At 36.3% G+C, this 24,541-nt stretch overlaps 1 protein-coding gene across 1 annotated transcript in view; it reads left to right on the plus strand.

Moving 5' to 3' along the window:
* The window catches only part of LOC135219286 (corticotropin-releasing factor receptor 1-like), a 472,633-nt gene that overhangs the window by 310,630 nt on the left and 137,462 nt on the right, over positions 1 to 24,541 (plus strand). Inside the window, exon 7 of the mRNA XM_064255916.1 lies at positions 14,381 to 14,537. Coding sequence (XP_064111986.1) covers positions 14,381 to 14,537 — 157 coding nt within the window. The remainder of the gene's footprint in view (positions 1 to 14,380; positions 14,538 to 24,541) is intronic.

Consider the following 24,541-nt stretch of genomic DNA (forward strand, 5'->3'; position numbering starts at 1 on the left):
TAATTGTATATTAAACATTGCTAGCATAAAATCTGAAATGAGAAGAGTGATGCAGCAGTGGGAATTTGACAGTTTTCCTATGATAATGAATAATGGCAGTAGGAGCATGAAACATTACGACATTATTATGAATAATATTAATTTTACTAAAGATAGAGCTTCACCTCGATATGACTCTTTCATGATGAGGTTACATTTTGGATATATATATATATATATATATATATATATATATATATATATATATATATATATATATATATGTGTGTGTGTGTGTGTGTGTGTGTGTGTGTGTGTGTGTGTGTGTGTGTGTGTGTGTGTGTGGTGGTATGATGAATGTTCTGAAGGAATGTCTTGCAAATTATGTAGTAATGTCAAAGTACATACTTTGTATCATTATATAATGGACTGTAATGGTTTGGAAGAATTCAGAGAGTAATGTTAATGATATGTCTGAGATGGTTTGTTATATGATAAATAACAATATGGTTAAAAGAATTTTGAATAAGTTTTCAAAGTTTGACATACACTATTAGTTATTTTTGGCTCAGTGTCTGGATATTCATTAAAGATCTCTTACGACATTTGTAAATAACCAGTTGTATCATAGATTGTACAAGAAACTGCTGAGTAGGCTTGTCAGCACGCTGACATGCTCCTTATGATGCATTATTAATATCAATAAATATTTACAATTTGATTTGAATTTGATTTGATGTAAAAAAGACTCTATATGAAGGAGTACTTTGAAATTATTGTACATACTGTCAGTTTTACAAAAATTTGAATGGTTTCTTATGACCGAATATTCTTTTGATTCCAATATACAGCCAGTGCGATAGCTGGCACCACTATGGGAATCGATGCGGACTTTCAGACATTTTGGACGAGTATACTCAAAGACATTTAAAGAACTCATCCACTCCGGAAGGGTGTCTTTGAATTTGAAAAGTCTGCTTATTGTTAACGAGTTATTGAACACGAATTGGAAATTAACATAAGGGTACAAAGTGTTTAGCACTATTGTCAGTTCATGTCTATAGGCTGCATTTTTAATATATGACAATGAAAAATACATTAATTTCTTCGGAACTTGAGGGCACAATAAGCAGGTCTGATAAATAGTGTTTAAAAGTTGAAAGTCTTGGTACCTCCTTCAATTTTCACGTGAGATCTTATATATATATATATATATATATATATATATATATATATATATATATATATATATGAATAATTATCACATCGAACCGTGATCCATTTATATATAAAATCAAGCTACAAATGTCCTTTAATATCTAAATTCACTTTAACCTCCCAAATGATATATTTTCAAAATATATGTACCGAAGGGGAATTTTTTAGTTGATAATAATTTCGTCCCCCCATGGGATCGAACCACCGTCCAAGTGGACGGGGACGAAATCAGGACAGTCAGTGACGCTATCCAATCAGCCAACAGATTGGATAGCGTCACTGACTGTCCTGATTTCGTCCCCGTCCATTTGGACGGTGGTCGATCCCATGGGGGGACGAAAATTATTATCAACTAAAAAAAATTCCCCTTGCGGTACATATATGAAAATATATCATTTGGGAGGTAAAGTGAATTTAGATATTAAAGGACATTTGTAGCTTGAATTTATATATATATATATATATATATATATATATATATATATATATATATATATATATGATATATATATATATATAAATATATATATATATATATATATATATATTTATATATATTTATATATATATATATATATATATATATATATATATATATATATATATATATATATATATATATGGGTGTGTGTGTATGTGTGAGTCGCTAATTTTTAACTATTTTGTTTTTCATTTTGCGTCTGCTTCACCAACACCGTTAACAGCTTGTTGCTTTTGTGATGTCGCTATTTATCATCGAATACATTTGTCCTTCGTAGAATATTAAAATTGTTTACCAGGTAATGATATTCTGAAAGGTCTTGTCCTCTTTTGTTGAGAAAACTGTGTATCTGTTAGACTAATATGTTATATTTTATGGTTATAGGATACTTTTGTAGAGAATAACTCACAGTTGACCTTATTTACGTTGACATATCTAAGTCTCGTGGATGAAAATATGATACTATTGAACATATTATAATCTCTATACAACCACAGAAGAAATATCCCGAATGCTACTGAATAGACGTTATGCTGCAAGATTTAAAAAGTACTGTGAAGATTGAAAATCTTTTCAATGTTGCTCAGAGTTAATGCGATTACTGGCAACAGCGTAGTTTTGCGTCTAACTAGGTGATGAAAGGCATGTCTCAGTAAAAGTTAGGTTTAAAATAAAAAGAAAGAAATTAATCAATCTTCCTTTGTGTGAAGGAGATTATAATGAAAGAGTAGCGTTGAAAACTGATATAGCTAAAACTGCTCAGTTTGGCAGGAGTTTCATCTTGGCTACAACTAAAATGTGGAATAAACTGCCTACTGCGCAGGTTTCCTGGAAACTTCTGATCTCCAAGTATTTAAGCGAGGAGCAAACTCATTCCTGCTCTTTGATGACGTCTTCTGAATCCACATAAATCTTTTATTTTTTTCGTTCCCTTGTATTTATTTTTTGTATCGCCTTTTCTTGTGACTTGTCTCTCTCCGCAGGTTGATTGCTCATTGCAGCGCTCTTAGGTTTATAGTCTGTTGACTCTGTCCATAAGGGTTTTCAGCTGAAGATTTAAGGAAAGAAAGAAAGAAAAAGAAAAAAAGAAGGTGATATTCCGGAGGCAGAAAGATTCATCCAATTGGAGAGAAGGTTACCCATCACTGACACCACATTTCGGTGCAATTAGAGTTATTTGTTTTTAATTATTTGAAGTCCGTAAAACCGCGTGAAATTCTAATCGCTCGAGGGGTGTAAAGAGCTACTTCTCTCTCTCTCTCTCTCTCTCTCTCTCTTTCTCTCTGTCTCTCTCTCTCTCTTCTCTCTCTCTCTCTCTTCTCTCTCTCTCTCTCCAACGCAAATAAGGGCAGAGAAGCTAATGAGAGAGGAAGTAGTCCCGAAGATCAAAAGATGACGAGAGTTCCTTTCCAAAATCATTTGGGGTTCGTTTAACTGTTCAGAAATCAGGGGAGGGAAGGAAAGTGACAGGTATCTCTTTACGTCGTTTGGATGTGTGAAGGTCTCTTTGATGGCCACGTCAGCTAATTGAGGTAACGATCGTTTCATATGAACTGAACGTTTTCGACTTTTTCTTTTAAATATGAATTTCTACTAAGGAGAATTATATTTACTACTGTTGTTCGACTGCAATAACGTAATCGGTACTAGGAGACGTTAAATAATCTATTCTTTTGTTTTGTTTCCTGTTAAAGAAAATTGAGAAGCAAGAAACAATAATTGGTAGAATAAGTGCCCAAGAATACTTGATTTCTCATCTGTTCATTTCTTTTGTAGAGGGTCAGATGAGCAATTAAAAAATCTCCACCCATCATACCACCTATCTACTGCAAGATATCGAGGTCTTGTTGGTAATACTTAATTAATAAAGACGTCTCTGCAGGTATATCAATAGATACTTGTTCTGTTCTCTGTGATCATTCAAAATTCTTGATAATTATTTATGGATGTGATGTTTACTAACAGAAAGTTAGGCCTTTCGTATAAGCTGTAGACAGGCTATTTTTATTTTGATTATTTATTTACTAATATTCAGACTTAACTTCCTAAGTAAGAAACGACGTACAACCTATTTTCTCTTTTAGATAGTATAAGGATAGTTTTTATTTCATAATAAACATTATATTAACTACCATTATTGTAGTAGTATTTACCTTCTTCACTTTGATATTCCAGTTACAAACATTACTTCTTGGGTGAACACACAAACAGAACAACACACAAACCATCCTTTCATGCTTTTCAAACAGACAAAGATTCAGATCTACCCTAAAAATTTCGTTTCCGCTCTCATTCTTTCCGTTTCTTGAACTATATACTATATATTTTCTTCCACTGTTCCTACACACACACACATACACAAACATATATATATATTATATATATATATATATATATATATATATATATATATATATATATATATATATATATATATATATATATATATTTTTACGTATATAGCGGGCCTTGAGAGAGGCTAGATACGTAAACGGAAGTGATTGAGGGATTTCAAGAGGGAATTGCTTTAACTTACCGTAAGCTGAAAGTTATTATTAATTTCTTTAGAGGGAAGGTCGCCAGAAAACTCAGCTCGTTACTTAACAACTATTTATTTACTAAAAGGTCCGTGCTGGGCTGGAGAAAAGGTAAATGATGGCTCCGTTGAGCTGTTATAGCTGGTTTTCATACACTTGGGGTAATGCACACTTGCGGGCAGAGAGACGGCACGTGACTCATGGAATCTGGAAAAGAATCCCAGATTAAACGAGATAAAGGGAAAAATGACTTCTTGCTTTGATTAAGGCTGATTAATTCTCTAACATTGGGGAAGGTAAACTCGAATGGTTCACTGAGGTATGCACGAAAGCTCGGTCTTTAACAAGTCACAAAGGGGAGCACGTGGCCCGATGAGGACAAAGGGCTTTTGATGTAGAAGGGGTAAAAATGAGAATTGAAAATGAATTTAGCAAGAGTCGTATGGTAGTAAAAGGTGCTGGGTTGAAGTTTACACTTTCAGACGTACCTTTATGCAATATTCAGTGTATCCTTGTAGAAGAATGCGGCCTGACCTCGGTTCAGGTCTGGGGTTCGTGTCCACCAGTACGTCGTGGGTAGGCCTAAGTTTGGGAGGCTGGCCGGGTGGACATCCGTCTTGGACTACCGACTGCAGTTGACTGAGATCGATACTGGTTGTTTTCGAATCACGGGGCTTCCAAAGACCGCCTCGAGCATTGCCTGAAAGGTGGTAAACACAATGCCAGCAAAGTTGGAAGGAAAATAGGTCTTATTGTAGAAGTCCCTAAAAATCCAATTCTCGAAGCCTAGCATTTGACTCTTTGTGACTTGCCTCTCTTACCCTAAGCTTCCGTCAGACCGGAAATATCATTCCTACAACATACCCACTCTCCCAACAACAGTCGCTTCAGGAGAAGGCATGGCTGCTACTTTTATAATTAAATATCACTAAAACTCTGCTGGGAAGGCGAGGCGTTCTATAGACGTAGCAGCTCCCCCTGTTAAGAAGGCATTCACTCCCTTTCGGGCGTGAAGGTCTTGGCTTAAATAAGTTGATCGCCTCGACTACCCAGTTCTCCTACTCTAACTTGAAGTTTTTTGAGCAGCGATACGGCTGACTACAATGGCCTACCTAACTTATAGGCAAAGATGCTAAGTGTACTAACTTAATGTAGTGATGTAATCTAGCCTAAGTAATAACTACGGGTTGTCTGTGACGACAGTCTACTCTACCCCTAGATAAGGTTACTTGAAGATTCTACTTTCTACTAACGTAATGCCCTGGTACTAAATCATTAGCCTAACCTACTCAATACAGTTAAATGGAGACGCAATCATTCCAGAGTGTGGTACGCACAGCAGTAATGTGTCGCCGGAATTGTTAAAATACATAATGAGAGGTAATGATGCATGGGGATGATGAGTGGTTAATTGACCAGGAGGGAAATGCAATGAGGTAATTATATTTAAGTGAGGGTTAGTATCACAATTTCTAGGGGTTAGAGGGTTAGTTTACTGGCAGAGATCAGGCTGGCTACCTTCTCTGGGTAGGTGCCAGGATTACTCTGCAATGAATGCGACACTGTACCTCGGGCACAGGTGTCAAGGAGAGCATGTGGCTCTTTGGTTAGTTTGTTAGTTACGTCCCTTCTTCTTCTTCTTCTTATTCCTCCAGGACCTGGCTATACCAGTCCTAGGAGTAGACGGAGGCAACGACTCTGGGGTAAGGCCAGAAACGCCGGCAGGAGCTGAGGCAGCGGTAGCCTGAAGGATTTCAGGAGAACACCCTACTTCGGTCTCTGCAGCAACCGTCGTAGAGGTGGAACCTACTGCAGGGGAGGCCCTCACTCCTGGTCGGGCAGTTCCTGGTTTTCCAGAGGAGGTAGGACAAAGTAGGGTCTGCCGGAGGTTCATCCTCGGGCGACAGAGGTAAGGATGAAGAAGAAGGAACTATTGATTGGCCATGGGCTGTGGTAAGCTCCATGCCTGTTGGATCTCCTGTAGGAGGATCCTTGATAAGGTTAGGCGCCGGCCGGCGCTAGCTCGGGGCCAGGCGCAGAGGTCAAGTTCGGTGGTGGCTCTACGTCCAGGCTGGACGGAGCTTGGCACTGCTCAGTGCTGCCAAGTGGTACTGGCAGAGAGTTGAGGTCGACTGGACCTGTGGCGGGTACCGGAGGTGCAATACCTCTCAGCGTGCCCTTGGTTATGGGAGACAGAGGGTCCTGTCTCTTTTGGAAGGCTAAGCCTTGTGGGACTTGGACAGTGTCCGCTGCACATAACTTGCTAGGGCACCTAGGCCAATTTGTGGAGTGCCCTAGTACGTTACAGGTCTTGCAACGGAACTGTGAATGGTCAATCTCCCTCCTTGGTAACGGGGGAGACTGTTGGTGGATGTACTTCCTAGAAGAAGTAGAATTTCGGTGACTCCTTGCTTTGGAGTGAATTGACATGGGGTTAGGACCCCTAGGCTTTTTGAATTGTGAGGGAGACTTCATGTCTTGCCCTAGGAGGAGGTCGTAACCTCCTGGATGTAGCTTGCAACTGCAAGAGTACATTCTTTGGAGAAGTGAGGTCTGGTGACCCTCAATTGGATGGTCGGAAGGATCAGTTTAATGTGATTGATACCTTCAATGGTGATCAATCGACGTCTATCAACGTTAGCCCCTCGGGGAATTCTGTCTTCCCGTATCAGGGAGACTTAAGCGCCAGAGTCGTCGTAGGCTTTGACGTGGCTTGGCTGATAATGACTTTGGAGGGGTGCGACGGTTATAGGGCCCTTAGCTGGGGGTCCTAGAGAAGAAGGATTAGTAATGGCCATTGCGACGGCAGGAATATTGTGGTTCGCGCACCCTCCGTAGTTGGCAGACATGTGGACCCTTGCGGCCACAGTCTCGGCAGAACTTGTTCCAGAACCTCTTCCGTGGCACTGGATGATAAGGCCGAGATGGCCCCACAGGTTGCGAATCTGCGGAGTCACCAAGGCTGGCAGTGTGCTCTGGCACAGGTGAAGAGTCCTCTCTGGCAGTGATGTGATGTGGGGAGGTTAAGGGAACCTCCGTTGAATCACCCTCGGAAGCAATTTCGGGGTTAACTGGTGGGCTTACCTCTTCCAAAAGGGAGGAGGTAGGCGGTAAAAAGGTAAAAGGCTGGCAGGATGCGGCAGGAATTTCTATCTCCGGCACTGGATCAGGACCAGGCTCGCAAATCGAAAGGATGTCAGGCTGACCAGAGACGGTGGGGACTAAGAGAGACAGTGGGTGCAGGGCTGGAAGCTGGCGAGTGGCTTTGAGCTAGGATACTCTCCTTACGGGCCTTCTCCCGCTTGATGTCGAGTTCCTTCTCCTTGAGAGCGAGCTCATGCTTTCGCTCCTCTTCCCTTGCCTTCCTTTCTGCTTCTCTGCTTGTCTCTGGTTTTCTCTCTCTCTCTCTCTCTCGGAGAGGGTGAAAATGATATAATGAACTCCCTTATATTTGAATTGAACTACTAATGTTAGTTTAATATGACGCAACTTGCGTTAAATGATTTACTTACGTTAACGTGAAATGAAAGAATTGCTTTGGATAACGTTTTATGAAAAATGATAACGCGCTCGCGGTGAACGATGTTTACGTTAATGTTAGCGGCTTGCGCTTATGAAATGATTTGCGGTTTAATATGAAATTTACAAAGACGCGTTTTACGTTAACAATTCTTGCAAGTGACTCTACTTTTAAGATTTACGTTAACTTTACGTAAGGACAAGTGAAAAATTACGGTAAGGATTTGAAAACGATGTTAGCAAACAATTGTAAATGAGGTTACGTTAAGTGGCGAAGGTGAAAATGAAACTTCGCTCAGCGAGCGAGTGAGTGAGCGATGCGAGGTGAAACACCGGGAGCGAGCTGACCAGCGCGGGCGAATCAGCTGATTCTCTGTAAATGCGAAGGCAATTTACAACACAAATTCTACTTTCTTATTCAAGGCGAATTACGTTAATTTCTCTGGCAGGACGATAGATACTAGTACCGAGATCGATATTATTTACGTTAAAACTTTGAGACTTACGTTACTTTGCTTAAATGGTTTAGATAATTCTGAAAGGGATAAAAACATGGCTGCCGCTGTGAGCGAAAACGAAGGCTGGTTGAGACCGCGCAGGCGCGAAAGCTTTAAGCTGAATTTAAGCTGAGAGGTAAGCGGTTACCAACACTTGGAATGAAAACTAAGTTAAAAATGAATACCCTAACATATCACAGACAAAAGAATTGTACACTTCTTTTGCCGTAACTATTAGTAAAACACTCCTAACTAGCTAGGCTTTCTAATACAGCAATAAACCCTGGCAAAGCACTTCCTAGTTTGATCTGGTCCTTTCTGGCATCTATCTGCACACGTGTTCGTGTGAGCTCCTACAACAACAATGCGATTTACAAAATAACCGAACTCGCTCGGCGCTCTGGCCGTTACAATAATAAGATTTCTACCTTCACATTTGTTTAAAACACTTTACAATAAAAATACTTTAACGTACCTTAATCTAACATAGGTTATAGAATAATCATATTAATGAATGGAATACCTTACCGTGAGCTAGTGTGTCTTCTTTCCCTGCAAGTGTGCTTGATTTGTTTTTTTGCTTTTTGTAAAATAATTTACAGTTTACGTTTTACAACGGATAACGCGATTTACAAGCTTTTTTTTAAGCAAGCTAGGTTCAATCCAGGCAAGATTCGCCAATTTTACGTATATAGCGGGCCTTGAGAGAGGCTAGATACGTAAACGGAAGTGATTGAGGGATTTCAAGAGGGAATTGCTTTAACTTACCGTAAGCTGAAAGTTATTATTAATTTCTTTAGAGGGAAGGTCGCCAGAAAACTCAGCTCGTTACTTAACAACTATTTATTTACTAAAAGGCCCGTGCTGGGCTGGAGAAAAGGTAAATGATGGCTCCGTTGAGCTGTTATAGCTGGTTTTCATACACTTGGGGTAATGCACACTTGCGGGCAGAGAGACGGCACGTGACTCATGGAATCTGGAAAAGAATCCCAGATTAAACGAGATAAAAGGAAAATGACTTCTTGCTTTGATTAAGGCTGATTAATTCTCTAACATTGGGGAAGGTAAACTCGAATGGTTCACTGAGGTATGCAACGAAAGCTCGGTCTTTAACAAGTCACAAAGGGGAGCACGTGGCCCGATGAGGACAAAGGGCTTTTGATGTAGAAGGGGTAAAATGAGAATTGAAAATGAATTTAGCAAGAGTCGTATGGTAGTAAAAGGTGCTGGGTTGAAGTTTACACTTTCAGACGTACCTTTATGCAATATTCAGTGTATCCTTGTAGAAGAATGCGGCCTGACCTCGGTTCAGGTCTGGGGTTCGTGTCCACCAGTACGTCGTGGGTAGGCCTAAGTTTGGGAGGCTGGCCGGGTGGACATCCGTCTTGGACTGCAGTTGACTGAGATCGATACTGGTTGTTTTCGAATCACGGGGCTTCCAAAGACCCGCCTCGAGCATTGGCCTGAAAGGTGGTAAACACAACGCCAGCAAATTGGGTAAGGGAAAATAGAGGTCTTATTGTAGAAGTCCCTAAAATCCATCTCGAAGCCTAGCTACTCTTGTGACTTGCCTCTCTTACCCTAAGCTTCCGTCAGACCGGAATATCATTCCTACGACATACCCACTCTCCCAACAACAGTCGCTTCAGGAGAAGGCATGGCTGCTACTTTTATAATTAAATATCACTAAAACTCTGCTGGGAAGGCGAGGCGTTCTATAGACGTAGCAATATATATATATATATATATATATATATATATATATATATATATATATATATATATATATATATATATATATATATGTTTGTGTATGTGTAGGAACAGTGGAAGAAAATATATAGTATATAGTTCAAGAAACGGAAAGAATGAGAGCGGAAACGAAATTTTTAGGGTAGATCTGAATCTTTGTCTGTTTGAAAAGTATGAAAGGATAGTTTGTGTGTTTGTTTTGTTTGTGTGTTCACCCAAGAAGTAATGTTTGTAACTGGAATATCAAAGTGAAGAAGGTAAATATTACTACAATAATAGTAGTTAAAATAATGTTTATTATGAAATAAAAAACTATCCTTATACTATCTAAAAGAGAAAATAGATTGTACGTCGTTTCTTTATATATATATATATATATATATATATATATATATATATATATATATATATATATATATGTCTGTGTATGTGTGTGTATGTGTATAGGAACAGTGGAAGAAAATATATAGTATATAGTTCGAGAAATGGAAAGAATGAGAGCGGAAACGAAATTTTTAGGGTAGATCTGAATCTTTGTCTGTTTGAAAAGTATGAAAATATAGAAAGTAAGTAGTATATTTCAGAGACTGCCGTCTCTCTCTTCAGGTAGGTGATGAATAAGAAAAGTTACAGAAAAGGCAGTATTTATACCAAGAGATCCATTCACAGGTAGCTGCTTAACTAGGTCATCCCAGTTGATAATTTCAATTTAATCTTCTTAAGCTTTGGTTGAAGGGAGACTTTATCTATGGTATCTGAATCCTAGGGGCCCCTTGAGATGTTCATTGCCTGACTTTGCTTATTCAAGGCCAACTCTATCATCTGGCTCTTGTACCGACATTTGCTGCTGTAAATTATTATGTATGACAAATTCCAGTTTATTCTGTGGTTATGGTTATTTATATGGTTATAAATGGCTGAGCTCTGTTGTCCATACCTAACTGACCGTTTATGTTGTATTAATCTCTGAGGAAGTGATTTTCATGTAAAACCGATGTAAGATTGGTCACAGTACAGGTATGGGATTTTGTATACTCGTGTCTTTGGGGATTGGCTTTTGTTGGATTTTAATCAGGTATTAGCTAGGGTATTTGGGTAAGTAAAGGGGAAAGGATTTCTATTTTGTTGTTGGATGTCTCTCTGATCTTGTCTTGAGGGGGTTGGTAGAAAATGACGTTTGCTTTAAGAATGTCTTTCTGAATTATATGGTCAGGATACCTTAAAGACGGAAGCTGCTTAAAATTAGTGCAAATTCCTTTTCTAGGAAATCAGGGGAACAAATTTGTAAGGCTCCTCAGAATAGGTTGCTGGCTACGCCTATCTTGATAGAAATGACACGATAATAAAGAAGTGAGAGTAATTTGGTTTCCCGTTCAACTTTAAATTTGATGCTGGGCACTAATGTATATAATTTTGGAAGGAATTCGGTAAAATTGCCCCACCCATTATCCCAAAATGTTAGAATAACGTCTACATATCTCATCCACAGCATGTTTTTGGTTTCATTTTGTTCGACATTGTTGTCTATAATAGTGCAGCTCTTTCCAACAATAGCTCCTGGAATAATCTTGAGCAACAAGATAAAGTTTTCAATTTATCTAACACCCCCTTACAGTAAACCAATACTTCGTCTTAAATCCAGACCATAAAAATAACCTATACTTTATAGTTGCTTTTGATAAATTCAAATGAGATAAAAATTACAGCCGTGAAGAGATTTGCTTAAAAGGCATTTTACTAAATGCTTTAACTGTCATTAATAAGAAATACCCTGTCCCCCGTAGATTTATATAGCCATCCACTTGCTTAAAAAGTTAGATGTTGTAATAAGTAGATTCGCCAAAGACAGCAAAATCGTATTCATGGACAAAGACTTCTACCTCGACAAAATCAACCAACTCCTTAGTGACACAAACACTTATGACAAATTGACGAAAGATCCCCGTCCGAACAGATTTTTTTTTTTTTTTTTTTTTTTTTTTTTTTTTTTTTTTGGAAGGTAAGATTATTTGGCCAAGACAAAAAAAGCCATTGAACTATTGCAGAAATTTAATGTCATTAACCCCAAAATGCCTTACTTTTATGACCTTCCCGAAACTCACAAAGATCATCTTCCATTTAGACCCATCATCTCATGGAATACTTTGAAACTATAGTAACAAATGCAATAAAACTCAAATACGTACTGTGGATGATATATATGTAGATGGTATTCTAATATTGTGGGATAATTGGTGGGTCCGTTTCAACGAATTCCTTTCAATATTAAATGTATTAGTGCCCAGCATAAAATTTTAAGTTGAATGGCGAACAGACAACAAAATTCCTCTTCTTAATATTTTAATAATTATAGATGCAACAGAATACAAATTTGCTATATACAAAAAACCAACATTCTCACAGGATTAAGACGATAACACATACTTTCGGAAAATCTATGCCTTTTGCCTTTACCTACCTGAATACCCTAGCAAAATCGCTGATTAACTTCCAACAAAAGCTAATCCCCAAACACACAGGAGTATACAAAATCCCATGCCTGGACTATGACTGATCTTACAACTGTTTTACAGAAAAATCACTTCCCCAAAGATCGAGGCAACGTAAATGTTCAGTTAGGTATGGACAACAGAGCTCAGCTATGTTTAACCATATAAATGACCATAACCACAGAATAAACTGGAATTTGTCACGCATAATGTATAGCAGCAAATGTTGGTACAAGAGCCAGATGATAGAGTTGACCCTTTCTTAAACAAAAGACAGGTAATGAACATCTCACGGGGGACCTGGGATTCAGATATCATCTGCAAAGTCTTCCTTCAACCAATGCTTAAGAAGATTAAATTGAAATTATCAACCAGGGTGACCTAGCTAAGCGGCTTACCTGTGGATGGATCTCTTGGTATAAATACTGCCTTTTCCCTAACTTTTCTCATTCATTACCTACTTGAAGAGAGAGAGAGACCGCAGTCTCTGAAATATAGTACTTTCTATATTTTGGCATTTTTTGGGCTCCTTTTAGTAAATGGAATTCTGTTGTAAAAGAACATTTTTACCAGTCGCACACACACACACATTCACACACACACACACAACACACACATATATATATATATATATATATATATATATATATATATATATATATATAATATATATATATGTATGTAGTATATATATATATATACTATATATATATATATATATATATATATATATATTATATATATATGTATATATATATATATATATATATATATATATATATATATATATATATATATATATATATATATATATATATATATATATATATATATATATCTATATATATATATATATATATATATATATATATATATATATATGTGTGTGTGTGTGTGTGTGTGTGTATGATCTCTTACCTTCACGATTTTCTCACACTTTTTGGATTATTGAATAGAAGTTTACTAGAGAATTAAGTTTGACATCAAAACAGATGAGAATCATATATTATTAAAACATTATGTTGTGTGATATCTACAGTCAAATACTGAATATTTCGTCCACTGATAATATTATTACTCCAAAATAATGAAACGGGTCCGTAATATCGGTATGAATTTATCACTTCATGGATATGCCTGCAGGTGATAATTACACTGGTTTCTAGAGTCAATGAACTGTTTTTGTTTATAAAGTTCAGTACCATTCCACGTGCGACAGTGGTCAGACAGGGGACACTGTTTTGATGCGTGCTTCTCTAATTACGCAATATAGTATCATAATCATCGTTCTGAAATGGGTTGGGGTTCAACATCATCATCTGACAGACTGCAATACAAGGTTATGGGCATTACGTGAGGTCGTGTTACCGATACTTGATACACGTCAGGAGTGCATTTACTTACCGTGTGAGTTCTGTAGCACCATTAACGCTCAGGGGTATTTCTGTATTTTACTCTCGTTTCATTTGCTGAAAGTGGTCTCAGCCCTTTACTTATAATATTAAATTATATTTTTTATATTATTTTTCTCTTGTTTTGCAACAAAAATACGTTTTGTTTGATGGAGATGTATTTATTTTTCCAGCTTTGTCTAGTTTCATCTTGACGTGTTCTATATTAACATGACAGTAGACGTCATCTCCTTTGTTTACATTATTTATGATTATGCTGCATTTGCTCACTTTTCCATCCAATTTTCTAAAAAACATCTTATGATTTCGAATCGTTGTCAATATTCCATCCAGTTTGTTTCCCCGTAGGGCGTTAGTGTGCGGTCAGCGCACCTGACGCGGTGCACTATTCCAATATAATTATACGTATACTTCGCCATTTTATTTCAGAGTTGCAGTGATCAAGTCATTGACAGCATTCGAAAAAATTCTGATGCATTTCATTTTACTCCCAAAGGACTGGCTGTGCAAGACCCTGCTAGCCGTGAGAATGTACGCCCAGATGGCGTCGATCAAGTGGATGTTCATCGAAGGTTTGTTCCTTCACTCGAGACTCACCTCCAACGTCTTTGACTCAGGTGCTCCGTTTAGCCTCTACTACTGCATTGGTTGGGGTGAGTAACTGAGATTAATTCATTATTGTCGTTGATCTTTCCCCATTTTCTTTTTGCGTTGCTTGAGAGTGCTAACAGAAAACACTGTAGCATTTGTTTCTAATCGTTTTGAGTAAACTGAGAGTAATTACTGTTATTTGGCCTTCTGGTCTTTTTCCTTGCTTGCGAATTATAGCAGAAAAGGGGGTAGCATTGTACCTAATTGTTTAGATTGTTTAACATATTTGCGCCACATCTAGGTACGTAATCTAACAACCGAGTTAATTTCTTTTAATGCTCGATTGGAAAGGGAGAATGAAGGCTGATTTTAGCTCTAATTCTCTAGTTCCACCTTGAAGTTCATATTATTGTACTGCAGAGGGACATAACTCAGCCCAAACCTTAAAATACGTTTAATGGTTTACTACTGAGCTAGCACTTAGTAAATGATTATAACTTTTAAAATCCCTATATATTCTTAATTCCTCTCTCACCAGTTTTGATGAAACTTAATTCCACGGTTTCAAAATGTCCTTTTCAGTATTTACTGAATTTCCGAAGATAAAGTTAATCGTCTTCAAATGTTCGTTCTGTCCTCTAGAAGTTAAGCCGTTTTTCAACAACCGCTTAAATTCTGTGAACTTTTTATTTGAATAGGATAATTAGTGACAAATTTGATCTGTTTTGAAATTTTTGATGTATGGTGGTTTGACTAAGTCCAGAGTGCAGAGCTTTATGTCAGGCCCCATGTGCCCTTCAACACCTGACCTGACCTTCGGATCGCAATTGGCATTATTTGAAGAGAGTAACTTTGGCATTCGATAAATTCCATTTTTGTGCGCTAATGAAAGATTCGCCTGCACCTCAGTTCAGTACTTATTGAGCTGCAACCCGCCTCCCCCTCTTCCTTCTGAGTCTTCCTAATTCTACATCCCTTTTAACTATCTGTAATCTCCCTCTTTCTCTAAATGCCAAAATTACACTGAAAGAAGCTGAATTGTCTTTTCATAAATACTAGAATTTTCACTTACATTTTCGTAACAACTCTGCATATATAACCTTTTGCAAATTTCGTGTTCTTCGTATAACAGACAAATCATTAAGGAATTACATTTTCATTCTTATAAAAAGTGGTCGTACTTTCCCCTCACGAATTAGGCATACCTAAATGTTCATTGCGTATTCCACATCTTTCGTAGAGTTTCAAGTTCTTCCTTCAATTTACCCATTTTTTAATTCATATCTCTCCGTCTACCACTAACCATATTGACTCTAATGCACATACAAATCAAGTTTCCGAGAAGAATAGTGACACTCCCGATACCTTAAGTCTAAGTTCAGCTCAGATAGGAAGGGGGGCGTGAGACAGGGTGGGAGGGGGGTGTCATTAGAAAATAACCGAAGACTACAGATATCAGAGTCTAATCCATAGTTTTCGAGGCTGCTGGGATGAATAAAGACACTCCCGATGCCCTTCAAATTCAAGTTCAGCTCCCGATAGGAATGGGGAGTAAGAAGTGGTGAAATTTAAAATGTCATGAATGCTGGGCAATGTAACTTTTTTTTGTTTTATCTTTTATTACAAAAATACAATTATATTCCAATAATTTACATTATTTGGATAATTCTGTTAATACAAAAATATAAATTTAAATTTATATAACATTTTGTTTCAAAATCAGTATAAATCAAAATCAAAACGTATAGTTTAAAAAATCTTTGGTTACATACTTGTAAATATCTCTTGGATATCTATATTTAATATACATCCTTTGTGCTTCTAATTTATTTTTAAAAAATTACATTTTGGCAGTTATTGTTGTGTTTATAACAAATCCACAAACAATACAAATAGCCGGTGATCAACAAAATAGCAGGGTTTTTATCAACAATTGATTTTGCTTCTATATCATAGAATAATAGTTTCAAGAAACTATAATCATTTAGTTCACAGCATTTCCTAAGAAGAATTAAACCATTTCACTATATTTTTCTTTTCCCTACAGAAGTAAAAAAAATATGCATTTGATACTCGTTTTCACGACATTGGTCACATTTTGAGTCTTCTTTTAATTTCAACATATGGAGCCTTTGTTTTGTTGCTAGTGACTCATGAAAATACCTAAACACAAATTCCCTTTCCTCCACTTTAATGAATGTGCTATTAATAATAATAAGAATAATAAAATAATAATAATAATAATAATAATAATAATAATAATAATAATAATAATAATAATAATAATATCCTTTATTTCAGCTCAGGGCCATATACAATGAATATACATAATGCACAGTAACATACACAATCTAGATATATGAGACAACATGATAAAAAAAATGAGTAATCGGCTCTTATCCACAAAATAGCTGAGGTAGCATAAAAGATAGTAATCATAATACGGGTAATAACAGTAATAATATTGATGAGAAGAAAAATGCATGGAGAGTTATAACAGTTAGTGCACAGATTATATAACTTAAATTTCAACTAGAGACCTAAGGTGGTTACAGTAGTCAGGTTCATACGGCTAAATACGAAAATTGAATGTAGGAAAAAAACTTTAACTTGATAGTAATCACAGTGATAATGAAAAAATAAAATATCAGCAATAAATATAATAATGACAAAATCTGCAGATGACATCTTGCCAATACAGAGATTAAGTCCTTTAGGTGACAAAGGCCTCATTTTCCCATCTTTCCCACAATTTAGATCTTCTTCTTGCTTCACTTCCTTTTCCATTTAAGTGTGGGATAATTATTTTCTACCACTGGGACTTCTTTCCTCCTAATGATTGAATACATTTCTCTGTTATTTATATATGGAAAGAATTTGTTGCTTTCCTAATATCATCTACTGCCAAAGAATAATATTCAGGGGTAAAATATGCTATTTCTGATAAATTATCTAATTGTAACATACCATTCAGTCTTACAGAACAATAATACCTGGTTAACCCGTTACAGTTTATTAGACTTTTTAAACAAGTTACACTGAATATTGATCTTGCCTTTTCTTCAATGCTTATTATCCCTAAACCTCCTTCTAACTTTGACAAATGCAGGGTCCTTTTGAGCTTGTTTTTTACTTAACGGAAGTGTGTGAGCTACATACCACATTTTGGACAATATCAGAGTTGGTTATTAGTGCTTTCTGGTAAAGTGTTAGATACCTTTTACACAACATGTTAACTGCCCTTTCGATTTTTTCTCTATACCTGACCAATTTAATTCACAAGTTTCCGCATACGAATTGCTGAAGTAGATGCCCAAAATTTTAGCACAGTCCACAATTTTGAAACAAGTTACCTTCCAGTCTCTTCTGCCTGACCATTCACCAATTCCTAAGATGATAGATTTTTCTTTATTTAATAATGAGCCAGTTGCTGCTTCAAATTTCTTTATCTCATAGTGAATCTCTATTAATGAATCATTATCTGCAAATATTACTGTTATATCATCAGCAAATCCCTGTACTTTAATTTTGTCATTGTTTGGTAATGTAGGAGGTACAATTTTTTTTATTGGTTTTTAATGCTAGGTACAATGGTTCTTGAAAAATGACATACAATAACATTGATAGTGGACAGCCTTGCCTAACCGACCTTCTTACATTAAAGGTGTCTGTAAATAGTCCATTCACACATATCATACTTTTACATTCTTTATGAAATATTTTTAACCATGAAATAAATTTCACTGAAAATCCAAACTTTTCCATAATTCTAAAAAGAAATGGCAAGCTCACCCTATCAAAAGCTTTGGACCAGTCCAAGTTAAACATCCCTGTATTCAAATGATTTTCTCTTACATAATTCATTATGTCTCTTATTGTATTATTGCATTGAATTATGGATCTGTTTGAAGTACCACAATATTGTTCAGGTGATATGATTTTTCCAATTACAAGTTTCAAACGATTTGCCATTGTTTTTGCTAGAATTTTATAATCAACATTTAACAGAGTGATTGGTCTCCATTTTTCAACCATTTCTAAATTTCCACTTTTTGGACATAGTTTTATTATTCCTAAATTTTGTGATTCCGTTAACTTACTTTCTTCCAGCATACATTTCATTACCTCTGAAAAATCGTTTTTGATAACATACCGAAACCGTTTATAAAACTCCACACTTAATCCATCACTTCCAGGTGATTTTCCTTTATTCATTTTATTCAATGGTTCCCATAATTCATTTATATCAAATTCCTCCTCTAAAAGTTTATTGTCCTCTTCATCTACCTACTTTTTGCATTTCTCAAGCAAATATGATTGTTCTTCGTGGTTTCCTTCAATAAATTCATACATTACTTGAAAATGGTCTTTAAGATACACAAGAACAGCCTTTGTACCCGTTAGCATATTTCCACTTGTACCTTTTATCTTCTTTATGCTGTTTCTCTTTCCCAAGCAAGTGCGATGACAATTTTTCCCCTTCCACTTGATCTTTTAATTTTGCTCTTATTTTTACTCCGTCACAAAGTTAATTTTGAAGACAGTTTATTTTACTTTTCAAAGCATAAATTTCATCATATTTATCATTCCCAGCATTACATAAGCCATATAGATATTTTAATCGATATTGCAATGAATTTATTAAGCCATATTTTTCATTTGATACCCTCGTTGCAACTTTAATGAAGAACCTTTTACATTCCTTTTTAGCAAATTCCCACCATTCAATTACATTTTCAAAACTGTCTTTTTTTAGTTTTACATGACTCCAAAAGCATTCAAAGTTTTCGCCTATTCCTTCTGCCTCCAGTAAAGACACATTCAATTTCCAAAATCCTTTCCCTTTTTGCACATCGCCTATCATGAATTTAGCAATGACCATACAATGATTAGAGAAGGCCACAGGCACTGTATAAGTACTTAACATATTATGGAGTAGCTGTTTAGTATATAGGCGATCTATCCTAGAACCATAGCATTTCTAATGTAGGTATATTTTGGAATGCCTTTACAAGTGCATGTTACATCTTTTAATCCAACATTTTTTATGAAGGTCTGCAATGATTTTGACACCAAATTGTCCTTTCGTGTACTAACATCTGTGTTGGATGTAACACAATTAAAATCCCCTCCGAAAACTACATTTTCAACATTTTTACGAAAATAATATAAGATTTTATTGTTAAAAAATTCTTCTCTTTCTTTCTTTTTATCTGTACCTGAAGGGGCATAAATATTCACAACTGGAATTTCATTATTTAAACAAGATATTTTAGCTCCTATTATCTGTCCCTCCGTATCCATTTCCTTGCTAATGACAGACAGATTTAAACTTATTTATACAGTGCTGTACCTCCTTTGAGATTATTACTTGGATTTAACAAAACATCATAGTAATTTGTGAAAAAACTCAGAGCTTTTAAATCCTTCACATTATGCTCTTGCAATAACAAAATATCTATATCATAATACCTAGACAAAGGATAACAGCTTCATTTGTTTACCTACGTCATTTAATCCGTTCACATTTAAACAGCCGATTGAGAGATTGAAGGCGTAAAATTAGTTAGATTCCAACTTTTTCCTCTTCTGATCTCTCAATTTTTTCCATTTTTCCTCATCACTATTGTCTTCGGATCTTGAATAATTTTGAGTCCCTATTTTTTTCTTTGAGATTCTCATCTTGACGTCATCTTCCATTTGAATTTTCCATTTTCCGTTTCCAGGCGCAATTTCCAAAATCTTCACCAGTCTCCATTATTCCGTCTTCCATAAATATTCTGCATCAATTTGTCCTCCTCTTGCGGTATAATCACCAATTCAGACGCTTCCGAGCTTGGTCCATTATGTAGTACCTCATCATCGGTAGATATCACCTCCTCCTCCTTATTTGAATCCTTATCCTCACATTCTTTGATTGTTTCACTATCCTCAAGTTCGATATTCATCCTATCTGTTAAAACATGTGGCTCGTTGTTGCCATTTTCCATTGTTATACTATTGATATCCTGAACATTATTACCATTTGGTGTGTCTTCACTTAGTGACTCATGCCTTTCCTTCTCAATGTTGTGTCCGTTCCCTTGTGTTTCGTTCCCTTGTGTTTCGTTCCCCTGTAGTTTCGGCAGACTTTGAAAATCCTTCTCATGCTCAAAAATGTTCACGATTCTGTCCAAGGCGCAATCTACAGCAAAATGATTCTCACTGACACACATAAGACATGTCTTTTTCTGTCCGTTGAATATGAAAGAAATAGTTTGTCCTCTTATGAAAAGCGCCGATGGAATTTTTTTCTTAATTCCCATTTTGGCCGTCGGTATTCCGTTTAACAGTCCTTTACGTCTGCCGAGTGAGGAAGTTTTATCACGTATTCCAATAACTTTCCCGTACGAGCTTAATACATCGCTCAACATACTGTTTTGCATATCAAATGGAGCGTACCTTATTGAGACAAATGTGAAGACACTGCTGAAATTAACTACTTTCACTTCCAGACCATTAGGTAAACAAATGACTTTTTCATCTTAATTATTTAGAAAAGTTTCATATACACACTGATTCCGGAACTTCAACATCACTTTGTTACCTCGCATTTCTTGAACACCAATCAAATCTTCAATATCAATTCTCAGCTTTTCAAAAATTACATCATCAACATCATTTAAGTTCGGTTTACCCGAAAATATTAAACCAACGGAGTCTTTTCTCCTAATGGGTGGCGTATAGAATGAAGCCATTTTCACTTCATCCGAACGCTCTTGACGTCACTTCTATTACGTCACAGCCATAGCCTGAGGGCATATGGCCTGTCCGGTCTGGCCGGGTCAGGAGTCTGTTTTGAAAATTTCTTCTCCTATCTACACTAATTTCACTGTATACAAGAAGTGTTCACTGTCTATGCTATCCTTGATACTTTAAAGGCTTCATGACAATACCTTAGACATTCATAGTCCTCGTTCACAGATAAATCGAGAAAAAAAAGGGGCTTATGAAATGTCGATCTTTGTTTACTGGCTGCTCTTCTTCTTCTTCTTCTTACTGGCTGCTCTTCTTCTTCTTCTTACATAGAAGAAGAAGAAGAGCAGCCAGTAAACAAAGATAAAGGTAATAAAGCAACTATCTGAACAGAGAGAGAGAGAGAGAGAGAGTTTATCAGTTGTCATTCAGAGATTACCTGGTCAGGGCAGGGTTGGTCAGCTACTATGAGATTCAGAGCCTCTGTAACACGGTTTTTTGGACTTTGCTCCTTGTCAAAGCATCGGATGTAGCTGAAAGTTGACATATGTATATTTTACAACCACACACAAATTTTGTCAGCGTTATCAATAACCTAAACCAGATAGTTTTAATTTTTATAGAGTAAAAATGATCTAGCCGACGCCATGGCCAATGATTACGAGCCAAGAGTCGAAAAACATTCATTACGTAAGCAAGGTAAACATCGTTTTACGAAATGTTGCCCCGCCCATCCACTAGACAGAAACCCATTCACCTTGTCCCATCGGATCTGAAACCCAAAGACTTTATGAATGGCGGAACGATACATAGATGTGGGTGGGGTATCTGTGCTAGCGTAGTAATACTACTGTAGCAGTAGTGCCGCAACAGTATAGCAGTAATATACATGAATTAAACGTTTAGGCCAATTGCTGGGATCCTTGAGGATCATTTAGCACTTCTTACAACTACTCGAGAAATGAGTTTTTATAGCCAGAAGTTAAATTTTCTAATCCAACAATGCCCATGGTAGCCTTCAGTGTTATCTTGAATTATAACGAGGCCAAAGTGGGTGGAGCCTCATGATGTTATCATTCTGACGATAATTATTGGTGAAGGTTTAAAGCCAAAATACGGTACCGGCTATTTTTTTTCTTTTCAGTAAATCGGTAGATAGCCAATAAATAAAAATTGCATGACATTGGATATAGCAGTTATCAATTCAAGCTTGTCTACTATGTCTTTGAAAATTACTATCTATTCCTTACATCTTGTCAATCTGATTGTGACCTATAAAGTAGACAGTAATTTCTTAGGAAACTTACTTTGGGAGTTAGACTAATAATTGAAGTGTTTTTGTCTCTATTAACATGTTTTGTTGGTTTGTTCATTATGACAATTATCAGTGGAGAGGTTCAGAGTTCTTAAAGGTGTACTGCTTTGCTTGTATTTAAATTTTTGTTATTGTTGCCAGAGGTATAGCCTTTGTTACGTATAGCTAATCATCCATCGAGAAAGAGGGAAGAAATGCTGTCATAAGTTACGTAACGAGTGCGTTCGAAACCTTTTCTCTGATTAAGTTGGCCCGTCTTCAAAAAAAGTAACTTTTACATTGTAAGTACCAAATTTATTCAACCTACGTAATGCAGAATGCAGTCAAAATTTATGTGTAGATATAACGTGTATTCTGAATAAGCATTATATTTATGAAATGCATAGATAAAAAGTTATTGCGAAAAAACCGTGTTACAGAGGCCCTGAATCTCATAGTAGTATTCAATATCTTCAAAATAGGCTACTTGCACCATGATAGGGCTATTTGCGTCTAATAGCATCTCTATTTTCGTCTTTTATGCCATGTCAGTATCCATTTTTTATCAAACACATGCACTTTTCAATTTCTTGAAGAGAGGAAAATGATAAATTATGATTTCAAAATTATTTCTTTTTCATAATTAGTGAGGGCGAACGAAACGGTATGTCGTATGTTGTGACTGACCGACAAATCAAGCGTCTCTCCTGTACTCTGTCTTTTATTTTTACTACGTTCAGTTGGGTTTCTTCAAAGTTCTAAATACTATGCATCGTTTCAACTGCCTACGCTAATATGATGGCAAAGTCTTTTGCGCAGGTGTATAAATCTGGAAAGGCTTTAGGCTTTGAAATACTACTACTACTACTACTAATAATAATAATAATGATAATAATAATAATAATAGTAATAACATGCTTACTGTTATAGCAGTCTATACTCCCTTACATTTAGCACGCATAATTTATGCGAGTTTCAGACAAAGCTTACCACGCCACAACCTTGGTTGAGATCTGTACTTCCTTACTTTAAAATAGCTCTGCTGCTGTTTCGAACCCAAAGACTTGACTGGCAATCAGTAATTCGTGCTTCGGATATTGATATGATTTAAGGGTCTTCCCAGTATATACATGCTTGATTCGCACAGAGTTGACGAGCAAGCCTTTGCAACTTAGTAATTATGGACTTCCTGTTGATTTCCAGTCGTAGGCAACTAACTTTGGAAACCCATTTTGATGAGCTATGCACAAGTAGTAAACTAGTTAACAGTCTGTGAAAATATTGCTCCCAATAACTAGATGGGTCCATTTCCCGGTAAATGGTTTCTGCAACTGGACTCAGAGAGAGAGAGAGAGAGAGAGAGAGAGTGAAGGATGGGGCTGCGGAATACTACTGACCATTTCAAGCCCTGCGATGCATAGGTTTTCTTAAATATCTTTTTAAATATCAACTGTATCTCCCTGAAAATTTGGCACAACATGTTTTACACCTTCCGCTAATATATGGCAATATAATTAAGTACCCTGAATTAATAATTAGGGCACTTTACTTAGAAAATTTTCAATTTCCTCAGTATTAGTTGTAAATATACGAACACCTGTCGTTGGTTTAGCCAAAGAGTTAGGAAAGAAGCCCCGCCCACTCCTCTCTTTCTTACTCGGTCTGATACTTATGAATGGAATAGTGTACTACCATATGTTTTTTTTTTTTACGTTTTAAAATGTACACGAACTACCATTTATTACTGATGACTTTTCATAAAGCCATTTGTATGTTTTTATTTACCATGTACCTTTCTTATCTATTTCCATGAGAATGGTGTGGTAGTGGGAACTTTAGATTATTATTGAAGATATAAATACGGAAGGAAAAAAACATATCATAGTTTATTCAAAAGTAAGATCACTATATACATTATTTTATTATATATATCCAATAAAGTATGTACAATATATACAGAAATTTTACAGATTTTGAAGTAAATTTTTGCAGTAACCTTGAAAACAGCATAGGCAAACAAAATAAAAAAACTGGTGG

This window comes from Macrobrachium nipponense, chromosome 1 (assembly GCF_015104395.2).
Source record: "Macrobrachium nipponense isolate FS-2020 chromosome 1, ASM1510439v2, whole genome shotgun sequence".
NCBI lineage: Eukaryota > Metazoa > Arthropoda > Malacostraca > Decapoda > Palaemonidae > Macrobrachium > Macrobrachium nipponense.